At 41.1% G+C, this 13,919-nt stretch overlaps 1 protein-coding gene across 4 annotated transcripts in view; it reads left to right on the plus strand.

Moving 5' to 3' along the window:
• The window catches only part of robo3 (roundabout, axon guidance receptor, homolog 3), a 99,651-nt gene that overhangs the window by 39,165 nt on the left and 46,567 nt on the right, over nt 1-13,919 (plus strand). For all 4 annotated transcript variants that reach the window (XM_079356473.1, XM_079356474.1, XM_079356475.1 and 1 more), the window contains exons 3-6: nt 6,870-7,027; nt 7,879-7,999; nt 10,165-10,303; nt 11,931-12,058. In XM_079356473.1, the coding sequence (XP_079212599.1) occupies nt 6,870-7,027; nt 7,879-7,999; nt 10,165-10,303; nt 11,931-12,058 (546 nt within the window). The remainder of the gene's footprint in view (nt 1-6,869; nt 7,028-7,878; nt 8,000-10,164; nt 10,304-11,930; nt 12,059-13,919) is intronic.

The raw sequence follows: 13,919 nt of genomic DNA on the forward strand, positions 1-13,919 counted from the left end.
AAATACTCTCAGGCCAAAGAGCCAAAAGACAGCAGCACCTTGAAGATAAATGGAATTACTTTTTGAAGCGAGTCATTTTTTAGAGGAGGGGCATTTTAGGTCAGCAGTTGGAAAATGTTAATAACGGAAATGTAAGGACTCCTTGACTTTGAGTGTGTGAACATTAGCTAGCATATATATTGGACTGAGCTAGTCATATTGGATGCAGACAGTGTTTCGCTTTATTTGCTGCTACAGCTGCTGTGCTGCCCAACGTCTGTGTTTGCATTGGCTGAGGCTGGGAGGCGATGGGTGCTTAGAGGCGGCGCTGACATCTGTCTCCAACTGTGAGATTCCCACCTCCCCTCCATCCTCTGCAGACCCCACCTCCCCCCCACCTCCCCTTCACCACTGAAACACACACCAATTTCCTGTGTGAGCAGTTCCATGGTAGTTGATAGTGATCTGAGGGGGTCCACTCTGGATAATGAGAGTGGCTGATGGAAGGTGGTTCCTGATGGAGGTCCCAGCAGTGGGTCCCAAAGGCTAATACTTTATTGGCGAACAGGCTACACATCAAGAAAGAGGAGAAATGATGTTTACGTCTACATCTAATCAGGGTTGATGAAAGGATAAGAATGATATATGTATCAGAGCAAACATCTCTCTTTCTGTTAGTCCAACAGTCTCAACAGATGGCGTCCAACGTGAGTCTGGATCTGCTCGAGGTTTTCCTTTCCACTGTGACTTTGCTAAATGTTGCTAAGTGCTCTGCTCACGGTGGATTCTTGTTGCGTCTCTGTAAATATACGGCTTGGTTCGAGACCTGTTTGTAAAGTGTCTCGATATACATTTTATCATGAATTGCGGCTTACACATAAAGACTGACTGTGTTAGCTGCATTTTTTTTGTCCTGTTTTAAAGCCTTGAGGTTAGCAATTACGAGCTATATGTAGCCATGTATGGGAAAGAGATCTTTCCATTATAAAACACTAAATCATCAGCTGGTAGTGCATGTTCTGTTTGCACAATGCATCAGGTATTCCCTTTCGGCTAACTGTGCGATGCTAATTATGACTTGCAAAAAATAGTTTGTAAACAAAACTATCCTACGCAGAAAATGTGCAGCAGTCTTCTGAGAGTCTCTTGCAGTACAACTGAACACTTAACAAGACATTTTTTTCTAGTTTGTACAGCACTGTATAGCATTCCCGGCTATAGAGTGTTTTTTTTTTTTTTTAACCAATGAATGGGAAATCAGCATCATTCTGGTCTTCAAAGCAGCACTTGGGAAAACAATCATAATTAGGAAAAGCTAATGACTCATTTTGTCATCTCCTTTCCCACGACTGACCAGTCAAACTTTCCCCTGCTGGCCTTTAATAAGAAGACAGTTTCAAAGCCCAACAATCTTAGCTTCCCTTTTTAAACCCAGAGGCTAAAAATATGTCCACATCTTGTGCTCCATCCAGAGGTCACACCAGAGCGTATTGCTTCGTGTCAGGGCAAGGTGTCAGTTGATAACATGAACAGATGACCAGCTCAGTCCCAGACAAAAGAGCGTGAACCTGAGGAAGCTCTCCATGATTTCTCCTCCCTCTATCCCTCTGTTTGCTCTGACAGCAGAGGGACCATCCGTCATCTCTCTCTCTGCCATCTGAATATGTATTGTAAAGGGGGTGCTTTCACACACACACACACACACACACACACACACACACACACCTACACACACACACCTACACACACACACACACACACACACACACACAGTGTTTGGAACATTAACAACAGCGATAAGGCCATTTAATTAAAAGTGAGCCTGAGCTTCCCCCAAAGGTGTTTTTTTTTAATGTCCAATTAAATGCTCAAATGACGCTCTGAGATACAGCAGGGTCCTGATTCTTTACACTTGTGGTAAATCACAGAAGTCTAAGAGGGTCCCAGATGAATATGACTGCCATACATGCACAGAATAGATTAGATTCTGCGGAGATTTCTAATTTCTGTCATGATTCATGTAATTTGAAATCCGCACATCCATTAGTGTACAGAGCATCACACGCTGATTAATGCTACATGCAGATGGGAATCATTTGTTGTCGTTAGAGTGACTAATGTGTTTGTCATTGTGTTGAGATACAGGCTGACAGGAATTTGAATCACACGCTGGAACGAGAAATCCACAGATCTCATTTTGATTAATGTCATGGAAGTGATGTGATCAAGGCAAGGAAAGAGCTCTCACGATGCACTCACGTTTGCATCGTTTTCTATCATTCAATAACCGTAATGTGAGGGAGACACATATCTTGCAAAAAAATAAATAAAAAAAATGTCTTAGAATGTCGTTTACAGAATGGAAATCGTTCTGTAAACAAAAAAGTGTGAAAATGTAAGAAAAGCAGGAAAAAAAATCCTCAAATGAAAACATTAAAGACTCAGCCTTTACTCTGACAATTTAAAAAAATGTTTTAATATTATTTGCTTCTAGTTATTTATATAAGAGTTGGGAAAATAATGTTAAAGTTGAAGTACATAAGCAGATTTTCTGTCTGTTTATGTATTTGTATAAGAGTTGGGAAAGTATATGATCTTATCGATAGGTTTCGCAGCGAGGCATCACAGACAGAAAAAACGATGTTTAAGAAGCTTCCACAGTAAACTGTAAGAAGCAATGAATGTAGCTGCCTTGGTGAACCAACAGTGATCCTTGGCAGCTTCCACACGATATGTTAAAGCCACTTTTCATGGTTTCATTCCAAACAGAACATCTACATGACACTGAGCTCTCACCCTGTGTGTGTCAATGCTCTGATTCAGTGTGCATCTAAAAGTCCAAGCTGAGGAACAGTATAATATTAGTAACCAAAAGTCTAAGGTGTCACATGTAAGATGATATAACCAGAACACATCTGTCATTTGGCTGAAAAATGAGGAATCTAATAATTACTGATACATGATTTTCTTTACTGGTCCTTATTAACATCAACCCTCAAATGCTATTTCAGGCTAAAATGAAAGGCCAATGAGACAACTGTTTGACTATCAAGATAATCCAACGAATGTTTCATGCAGCATTTACCACAACTGACTATTTGCCTTTTTATATATGTGAAGACAAATGATGTCACCAAATGCAGAGTGCTAGAAAAATGGGTATTATTGTATGGCTTATTTTTAAATACTCTTTAGCTCAAGTATCTGGGATGGTAACGAAGATATTGTGTAGCTACTTTTTTTAGAGTATCATTCGAACCAGACTTCTACATTTATGCATATCTATCTCTTCCTGTGTGTGTTACTGTGTGTCTGCGCTCTGATTAAAGCCCACCGTTCAGGCCCAGTGGTGAGGATTACTTTGGCTTTGTTGAAGGGGTTTTAAGAAAAGGTCAAAGTGCACCCACTTAATATGGGCCCCAAAGGGCCTTGTGGGTAATTGCCAGTGCCTAATAAACTTCTAGATACCCTCTTTTCCGCTCGGATCTGCAGAGACAGAATGGGAGAGATCAGGGGCCCCTGGAGCCGTGATCTGAGAGCGCGGTGTGACAGGTCATCACGGTTCTCCTTTAACCCCGTGGCATGGTAATTCAGACCCGGGGTGCAACAATCTGTCTGACTTCCCTCCTCGCCTTACGTGACGGGACAGGTTCCATAACAATTTAGTCAGGGTTCTGTAATCAGCCTTGAATAGAGATCGGGGGAAATGTCAGCGGCAGGTATGGATAAGGTCAGGGGGGTGTGGTCTGGCATATCATCCCCGGATTGGAGGGACCAATAGGATTTGAAGTACCACAAATGCTCCGTGGCTAAGTAATTGGCCATCAGGATATGAGTGTAGCTAAAGCCATAAGTGGCAATTTTGATCCCTGTTGGAGAAACAGAGAAAAAATAGAAAGAAACACAGTTGTTCAGGAGGCAACAATGAATCTGTATTTTACAGTGAAAAGGCCACACGGGCCCTGTTAGCTAATGAGGAAATGGAAGAAAAAAACAAAAAAAAACACCCTCCTTTTATCCTCAAACACTGATGCACCCGTCTCCTGTGACCTTGATTACAAACAAAACGGGCTGATTTATCTCCAAACGCTCGCCCTCATTCAGAGAGGACGCCACGCTATCTTGACAGCAAGAAAAATGAGCTTTCCAAGTGAACAGCCTGACATTGAGATACAAAGCATTTCTCACACCAACCCAGGTATTTCAGATAAACAAATGTAAAAAAAAAAAAAAAAAGCCAGAGAGTACGTGAGTTCACAGGGATAGATGGATGGACAGACATGTGGATATATATGGTGCTGATGATAATGGTAATGTCCCGGGGCTTTGTTGGCCTGTCGCTGCTGTCAGGATGTGGAGGTGTGTCATTAATCAGATGAGCCAGTGACCCTCCCCTGCCAGGCTGTGACATTACAGCGACATTGGTGCTGTTTATTGCACATGCACACAACAAGCATATACCAGCCCAATGGATCAAGATATACAGTACATGCATTCATAGAATACACAGGATATATAAGGATCTATAAGCATTTATTGATACCAAGGAGAAAATGCTTCAGGGAGATGTTTACTGACACACAATGCCATGTGCTGCTTTATATTCAGTCTTGCTGATTATCAGTGGTAAATATATTGCCTGTACTCTCACATTCGACAGCAGCAGCCACGTGCTATCCAGTAGTGCTAAAGCATTGAACATTCTGACAACCATAGCATACTGTACCAATAATTTAATGAACAAGAAAATTCTTCAGCTTTTCAAACCCAATCCAAAAGTTCCTTCACTCTGGGTAAAGTACGGCCCACCAGTCTGGGAGTTGGACAGTTGATATGAGGCTGGCAGTGGTACTGGTGTTCAAAAGTCTGTGAAGAGTTCACATTAGGACACCCCTCTCTAGAACATGACTCGGGCTGTTTAGGCCGAAGCTTCTCTCTGCTCGTCTTTATGGAGACTGTCATGCAGATCTCAGCACATTCAGGAGAGGTCTGAGTCATTAAAGCTGCTATAACTTATAGATATCATCAATGAGGTTTCCATAATCTGAATGATCCTCTCGCATTAATTAATTAATCATCTACCAACTCCTTGATGTTAAAATCGCATAGCCATAGCCTTCGCTTCAAAGATGACTCAGTGGAGTACTTGAGGGTAGAAATATGATAAATCACCAGCGCTATTTTGAAAGAGCTGCTCCTTGACTTGAGGCGAAATTTCCCCGCCTGTAGTCGTGTATGGCTCTGGCCTCGTCCTCGTATAGACTGGCCCTGTCAGCCCTCCATCCAAGACTACAAAAGCCTCCTCAAACCTGTAATCTGAGAGGTCGCAGAGCTCAGGGGATTTCAATGGGAGAGAAAAGCCTGATGCCTTCAGGTAACAGGCCCAATATGTTGTCTACAGGGGGAAAATAGGCAGGCTGACTCTGAGAGTCATGTTTTATGAATGGGCTCCAGGGAGACACACAGAGAGAGAGAGCAGTAGTTATTCTCTTTATTTGGTATTCAAAGAGGCTCTCTGCAGTTGATTTTGTTGATGTACTTGTTTAAGTGTTGACTTGTTTTGTCAACATTTCCACGTGTATTTATGCACGTGAGCCAGCGGTGCGTGAGTCAGATTGAATAATTCATTTACTGTGTGTGTGTGTGTGTGTGTGTGTGTGTGTGTGTGTGTGTGTGTGTCAGTCAGCCACTAGAGCCTTTATTATTGATGCTCTGTGATGCTGCACACATGACATACAGCCAATGAAGTCCGTAGGGAAACACATGCACACTGTGTTATATTTACAGTAACACAGTAACCAAAGCAAAGTCCTGCTCTGCTTTGTGTTATTCAACAGACAGAGCAGCTAGCTGGCTTTGCAATAACTGTGCACCAATAGGACTACAAATCCAGGAAACAAAATGAAGACCATTGCAAAAAAAAAACTTTTCTGTTTAGGTATGTTAATTGTAACACACAATGAAAACAAAAAGAAGCAGTTTTAGTTTTCAGAAAACAAAAAGCTGTTCATATATTCATTTTCTAACAACAGAAAACAAATGGAAGAGTTTACAAACCATTTTTTGGTGGAATTACTCCCCTTTTTCACCTCAAATTGCTGTTGGCTGACGTTAAGACACTAGCTTTTTGGATGATCACCAAATCAATACCTCATTAAGTAGAAAGAGGTATGCCTGAGTTTAAAATCAACAGGCAATGGAGTGGAATAACTTCCATGCATGGAGAAATACTGATTAAAGGACAATTTGAAGAGGTCTCCTCATGTTTTTGTTTTTGTCTTGGAGCTGTAATCGTCTGCGTTCTGTCTAAACCCAGAACTTGAAGATGTTTAACAATTCTTGTTTCTCAAATCTGTGATGCTCTTCTGGACAAACCCAAAGCATAGTTTGTAAAAACATAAACTGAAAAAAGACTTACATGCTAACACTGTGGCACTAAGTCTAGTTTATACTTCTGCGTCACGTTGACGGCGTAGCTACGCGGTCGATGTGGACCCCTACGCAGACCGGACCCTACGCAGTGGCCCCTACGCACACCTCCAAAAAATCCTGACTACGCGTTGCATTGCAGATCAATGTGTTCCCTTGATGCAGAACTATAAATGCACACTGACGGCGTCGGGTCTACACCGACACGTGACGCATAAGTAACTAGGCTTCAGGCCAACGGCTGCTTATCGATGAGGGCTGACAGGTGTATTGGTTTGGCTCTGGTAAAAAGAAAAAATGGTTTTTGTGCCTGGATGGATAATTAAAAAAAGGTTCACTCAACAGAATTACATTTCAGCAGCAAGTTAGTACAAGTAGCTTTTAGATGAAACACATTATCATCTGCATAGAAGTTTACCAATAATCTAACCATGCCTCATATGTCTTCCTTCTCTTCCCAGTTCTGAGAGACGACTTCCGTCAGACACCCAGTGATGTGGTGGTAGCAGCAGGTGAGCCAGCCGTCATGGAGTGTATCCCCCCCAGAGGCCACCCTGAGCCCACCATCTCTTGGAAGAGAAACAACATCCGGGTCAATGACCGAGATGAGAGGATCACTGTAAGTTGACTATAGTTCTTATCTATGGATTGTTTTCGTACATGGACATACTGTACTTAGCTCAATGGTATGTCAGTGATTGACAAAAGTGATATGAAGCAGAAACACGTTTTCGCTTTTTTCTGGTGTGTAAATAAGTATGTTTTTTTGCGTTATTTAAGGTTTGTGAATTATGTTTTTTGTATAACAAAACATTTGCTTAATTTCTTGAGTGACCTTCCTCTTTTCGACTTCCTCTCACAAATCACAACTTTAGGATTTTGGTTATTGACGAGGAGCCTCAGATTAAAAATCGTTCAGTCGCGTCAGCATTGAGAAAGCTTGCTATTGAACAGCACTGACTTCTATAATTAAATTCTTGAATCAATCACTCAATAAATCAATCAATCAAGATGCAGAACCAGCATCCTAATACGCTTAACGTAAAAGAAATGTGGACTAATAACGTTACAGCAAATTAAAGTAACGCGCCAAATAACAGTTTAAAAAACCACACAATGTTCACACAGCATCAATCAATGTTTTCATTTCAAACTCAACAGTGGAAGATGTTTCCATGGCGATTGGCCTGGAGCTAGTCCCATTGTCAAACAGCGTAAGAAGTAGCAGAGGATCCATCTGTCGGGACTCACTGAAATGACTGAGTGTCCTTTCTCTCGTCTAACATGCTTCAATATCCTGTTTCTAAATGTTCTCCATTTGTCTTCTTTCTCCTTCAACCCAACCTTTGCTCTACTCCTCCTCCTTATCTTCCTCACAATCATCCTCCTCTCCTCTACCATTTTATCCATTTCCTTTGTGCCTCTCTCCTCTCCTCCATTTCTCTCTTTCATTCTTCCCATCCTTTTCAGATGCGAGGAGGCAAGTTGATGATCTCAAACACCAGGAAAAGTGATGCTGGCATGTACGTATGTGTTGGAACCAATATGGTGGGAGAGAAAGACAGTGATCCCGCTGAGCTGGTGGTGTTTGGTGAGTCATTTTTCCTACTGTATTCCTTTTGATCACAATCACAGGTACTGTTGAAAGAATAAAACGGGCACAAAGGGGTCACAAATCAAAAGGTGCTATTTTTTCAAATGCACAAAAGCCTTTTTCTGATGTATAATTGCAAAGTTTATCAATGATGTATTACTTTAATTATGTAGAAAAAAGGTTGATTAGAAGATAAAGTTTTTTCCTATCAGAAGTGAGTTAATGTTTTGGACTTTATGTAGCTTAGCAGAGTTAGACCTTTTTACTAAAGTTAGGTCATTTACATTTAGAGTCCATTGATTAAAACAGTATTCGTATCCCCACATGTAATGTTTCTGACCCGTGCCCTTTTATCAGACCACAAGGGCCCCAAACGTCACATGTTGTGATGAATGTCATTAAATGCAGGACGCCTGTAGCATAGCGGTTAATGCCTCCTCAAGAGCAGGCAGCCCCAGGTTTGAATCCAGCCTGTGGCACCAAGGTGTTCTCTACTCTGTCCCTTGTTCTCTCTCTCTGCCCATTTTCTGAGTCTATCCACTGTCCTTTCTCTAATTAAAGGCATAAAAGCAATAAAAAAATACTTCTTAAAAAACCCCAAAGCACTTCATTTAATACAACTTGGAGCAGCTCTCAGTGTGCTGACTCACTCTTCCCTTTCTTCTTGTATTTCTTTCCAGCACCCAGTTCTTATTGATATGGATTTGGTTCTGTATTTAAATATGTTTTTTGTTAAAACAGTATTTTTACCTTTAGGAATCCAGGAGTTATTTTCTCTCAAATTTGAGAGTTTGTTGTATTGTGTCGTTAGATCAGAGCTTAACCTTTAAATCACCAAGCTCCTAAGATCTCTATGTTAAGCACCCTTTCAATAATGTTGTCTTATCCTGTCTGAGGCTTGCATACTCTTTTAGTGGGAGTACATTGATCACATCCTTGTACCCTGAAAGATAGCGCTACAGCCGTAACATTCCTGGCATGCCGGTATTCCCTTTTACGAGTTATTTAAAGTGAGGTACCTTGATTAGAGATGTGCCTTGGTTGTTATATTTCACCAAACACAAGCAGCCTCTTGTTCCCGCCTGTCTTCATACCTTTATGTATTCTCTTGGGCTGCACGTTCTCGCCTCTGCTCGTGTTGTAGCAGAAGATGAACGTTTCCTTTCAGATTACCTTTTATTGCTTTGCTCTCTGACCTCTCTGCTCCATCCTTCTCTGTGACTCCTTGATTTTTTTTCTCTCCCAACAGAGCAGCTTTATAAACGCTCTCAAAGCATGTATCGATCCAACGAAACACATTTTTCTTTTTCAATTTTTCTTTTCAAACCTCGCTATGTTGCAGAAGCTGCTAGCGGTCGGTGCTGCAACAGTAAACCTTAACTCAGTGTTTAACAACTCATTTATCAATGTGTGGCTCCTGAGGATGCATGGCCTGACACTTTCTATTAAAATTGATATCGCTACCGTCTGGGAAATTTGCAAGATAATAGCCAGTGCACATCTGCGGTAATTTCTCGGCTAAAAAAAAAAAAAAAAAGCTCATCATGGCAATAAGAGCTTAAAATGCATAATTATCTCCATGCACATTTGTCCCTGGTGTATTTCTTCTACAATGCATATTACATCTATATTAGGCCTATAGGCGCATCAGTATGAAGCTCAAACTGTGGGATACTCTTTCAGGCACTATTTAAGTTTAATCCAACTTCTTATAATATGTCATTCAAAAATTCTGCATCAGTTTCTGAGTGTGATTTTAGGTGTTGATCATACACTTTCTTCTTGTCTTGATGGATGCATTTGAGGTTCTGATCAAATATTCAGACTCAAACTGAGCTCTGGTGCAGCAATCTTTCCTGCAAAGTTTTCCACAGCATGCTTCACCCCTCCAAGCCTTCACCTCCCGCTCCTCTTCTGCTCCATTACTCCCTTCTTTGTCTCTTTTCACTCATTATTCCCAAACTCCCTGCATCATTATTTTAAGATTTACAAACATCATCCAAGATAAAATATAGTAAACATTAGATTTAATGGATTTGTTTTGTTAAGCGCTTTTTGTTGAAGGGCAGTCTTACGTTTTGCTCCTACAGTTAAAAAGGGAACCTGTAATTTAAGCAGTAGCATCACAAGCATTTGAACTCTCCGTCTCTGTGTGATTTCAGAGCGTCCGGTCTTCATCAAGCAGCCGGTGAACCAGGTGGTGTTAGCAGACGACACGGTGGACTTCTTCTGTGAGGTGCACGGGGATCCGACTCCGACTGTACGCTGGCGGAGAGATGAGGGAGAGCTGCCCCGGGGCAGGTAGGACAGAAACCACACCCATCTGACCTCCTTACAATCACTATATCAACACAATATATATGCTATGTGCCATTGTTACCTGTTACCTAGCAATATAAATTACATTTCTCATAACAAGCAATAACAATTGTCCGCATCTTTACCTCGTCAATGAGATTTTAATAAATGTCAAGAGATATAAGAAAGAGGCACTGAGATAAATGTGTTCTGAAAGTGGATGTGTTCCCACTGTTTTGACTTAATAGAAAATTGACAGAAATAAAGCTCCTGTGGAGAAACAAAATGATTGCTTTTGCATGTACACCAACACATCAGTTGGGTTCTTTTTATAAACAAAGTTATTTCAGAAGTCAAATGTCCTGATGGTGAGGTTATTTATTGTTTGATGTCATGTTTCTTCTTGTGTTATTCTTTGTTGAATTACTTAAAGGTCACATGATGGTATACTAATAATACACACATACTAAACCATGATTTTTGAACAATGTGTCCCTAGTCTGTCTACAGACCCCTAATTGAGGGAATGGTCCATTGTCTCCGTCTTTTTTCTGCACCAATGTTTTTGAGAATGTGTGCTTAGACATGCCTTTTGGAGATTTTTTTCTTTGTGACATCACAAAGGGCAGTAGCCCCTCCCCCAGGTGCTTGACACTCCCACAGCTTGGTGTTTGTTCTGCTCTCTGCTCTCTGAGTCTGCTTTCTCATTATAAATGATAGGGAATTGAGCGAGAAAACCACACGACCCCTATCAGAGGGGGCGTGGTCACACACGGCTCATTTACATATTTAAAGCTACAGACACAGAAACAGCCTGTTCTGAGCAGGGCTGAAATATAGGGGTTTATAGGCATGATTAAATACAGAGTTGGATTTAGAACGAGACACTTAACACACGTCTTGGGGAGCTCAGAGACTTTTTAAACTTGTTAATAAAGAGCATAATGTGACATTTAAAGCTTTTCTTATGCAGCTCAATGACCTCAACGTTCCAGTCGAAAAGATTTTGTATTTTTTGCGAACATTCCTGGTAGAAGGAAACAAATAAAACATTAAATAAACAGCTGTCCAATTAGTGAAGTGACTTTTTCAGATTGTATCTGTGCTTCCTCAGCTGACAGTTAGAATACCAGACTTCACTGATGAAGCTAGTGCGGGCTAAATCTGTGCTGCTGTGAGAAAAAGACTTTCTCCCTTCTATCACTTTGTGATTTGATTGGAGGAAACTTTTAATGATACCCCCGGGGAAATCAAGAAAAATGCTCCCTTGTTGACAGCTGGATTCAGATCCACACTGATCTTATTTTCCTGTTGTGTAAAGCTTTTTTGTCTCCTAGAGCATTTCTCTTTTTGTGCACAATACAAGGAGCTTTTTCCGAAAACCGAGGCATAAACACTTCCTTATTAAACGTGTTGTTGTTTTACCCTCACAGTTGTTTAGATGTCGACACCAGTTTGAGATTTACCAATCAAATGAAAAGCTCGTAGTGTCACCTCTATATCAGCTATTAGATACTAACAAAAACAGCCTCCTGGCTCTACATTCAGTGTCTTTCACTTGGATTTATTGAAATGACGCATGGTAAAGTGTTGAAAGTGATTTTTTGTGTGTGCGTCGATGTCTTTTCAGATTTGAGATCCGCAGTGACAACAGCCTGCGTCTGACACAGGTGAGAGGTGAAGATGAGGGTACTTACACCTGCGTGTCAGAAAACAGCGTGGGCAAAGCCGAGGCGTCGGGGACCCTGCAAGTTCACGGTGAGACACACTCTGACTCACTCACTCCACACACACACACACACACACACACACACACACACACACACACACACACACACACACACACACACACACACACACACACACTTATGTAAAATTCCAAATTCAGAAATGTGTTTAAGTACTTGGGAAGTCAGATACAGATTGTGACTGGACAGGATCAACTTGTTGCACACAGTCATTGTGTATTTTTTGCCAAACATGTTAAATGATTTACATTTAACATGTTTGTACCTTCATTGGAGAGATAGGACAGCAGATAGCGAGAGTGGGGAATTTGAACCTGGGCTGCCCGCTTGGCAGACTCCAGCCTCCATACATGGGGTGCACGTACTACTCACTGCACCACTAGCACCGCCCATACAAGCCTTCCTATCAATTAATGATTAAAGCATAAGAGACAGGAATTTACTAAGAACAGATGATTTCCACAATTAGCAACAAAAAGTGTGCATCTTTCCTCCCACGATCTGCTCCCTCTCAAGATCTAATTCTTGAAGCATATTGTGCAAATGATATTGTGGCACAAACACGGCCATAAAGTTGTCAGGCTCCATGCACTTTACTTTTTTTTTTTTGCGACTGATTATAGAGAGAGTCTGCGCTGTCACGCTGATGGAGCTCAATGTTTTTTTCAAGCTTACTAAGAAAAATGGGATATGAGTTCCACCAGTTAAAACAAAGCGTCCTCCTTGGATGGAGCAAGCTGGGACAACACTGATACACTCTCACTGTTTATAACAGCTCCAGACTGTCTCCACACACGATGAAGAAGTGTTGAGCTGCTAACAGCCATGGACTAGTTGCACTTGACCTCCCTTATAAATATTATGAATAATGTGGCGTCGTTATCGCCAACTCTCAGAAGACACTTCATTTTTCCGCTCTAACTGCAGCTCTGTTTGTGAATAATACCATTTTTGCAATGACTATGACTTAGACTTTGCTTTGAGGGGAATCTTTTCCCAACCAATTAAATGCATATATAGATCATTTAAATATCTGCAAACATCACAGGAGCACATATTCGATGTCTGCTCTGCAGCACAGTGAGGGTTGCACGTAACCCTTTGCGTGGGTTTAATGAATTAGACTGAAAGTCACGCAGTCGTTTTGTGACTCAGGCCTTTGTGTGAATACTGTGATCATCAGAAAGGTAACAACAGTGAAACAGTGTTTTCACCAATTTCCAGTTAGTGAAGAAAGATATGAAGAAAAATCAAAGCTTTATCCTTCAATCATTCAACAAATGTCTAACTTAATACTGCATAACATTTAACACTGAATACATGAATGAATGATTGGCACAGATGGACGCTTGAGCTGCGACGCATCACAACACATCTCGCCCATCAGCTTGTTCTCATGCCTCTCCTTTGATGAGTTCCATTTTGGAGCTTTTTGCAGATAATTTGAGTCATTTTTTTTCTTTGTCAAGAACATTTTCAATGTTATCGTCAATGTCCAGAATTTGTATGCAGGGAGATACTTTGCCACAGAAGTCCAGTAAATAGGATGACAGACAGGCAGACGCTAAAGCTGGTTGAACCTTCTATATTACCGCACTGCTTACATGCTGTTCAATGAAAGTGTAAGTGAAGAAGCAAAAAAATTCAAGTTGCATTAAGCCTCTGCTCGTCATCCTTCTGGAGAGACAGAGAGACAGAGACAGAGAGAGAGAGAGAGAGAGAGAGAGAGATCAAAAGCGTTAGAATAAAGTCAGTGTGTTGAGGAGAAATCTGTCATTTGCGATGATAAAAGGGAATATTTAGAGTTTGACTTTGGAAAAGTTGATTCCGTGAGCGAGCCCTCCAGTCTGCACCGACACTTCTGACATCTG

This window comes from Symphodus melops, assembly GCF_947650265.1.
Source record: "Symphodus melops genome assembly, chromosome: 11".
Taxonomy (NCBI): domain Eukaryota; kingdom Metazoa; phylum Chordata; class Actinopteri; order Labriformes; family Labridae; genus Symphodus; species Symphodus melops.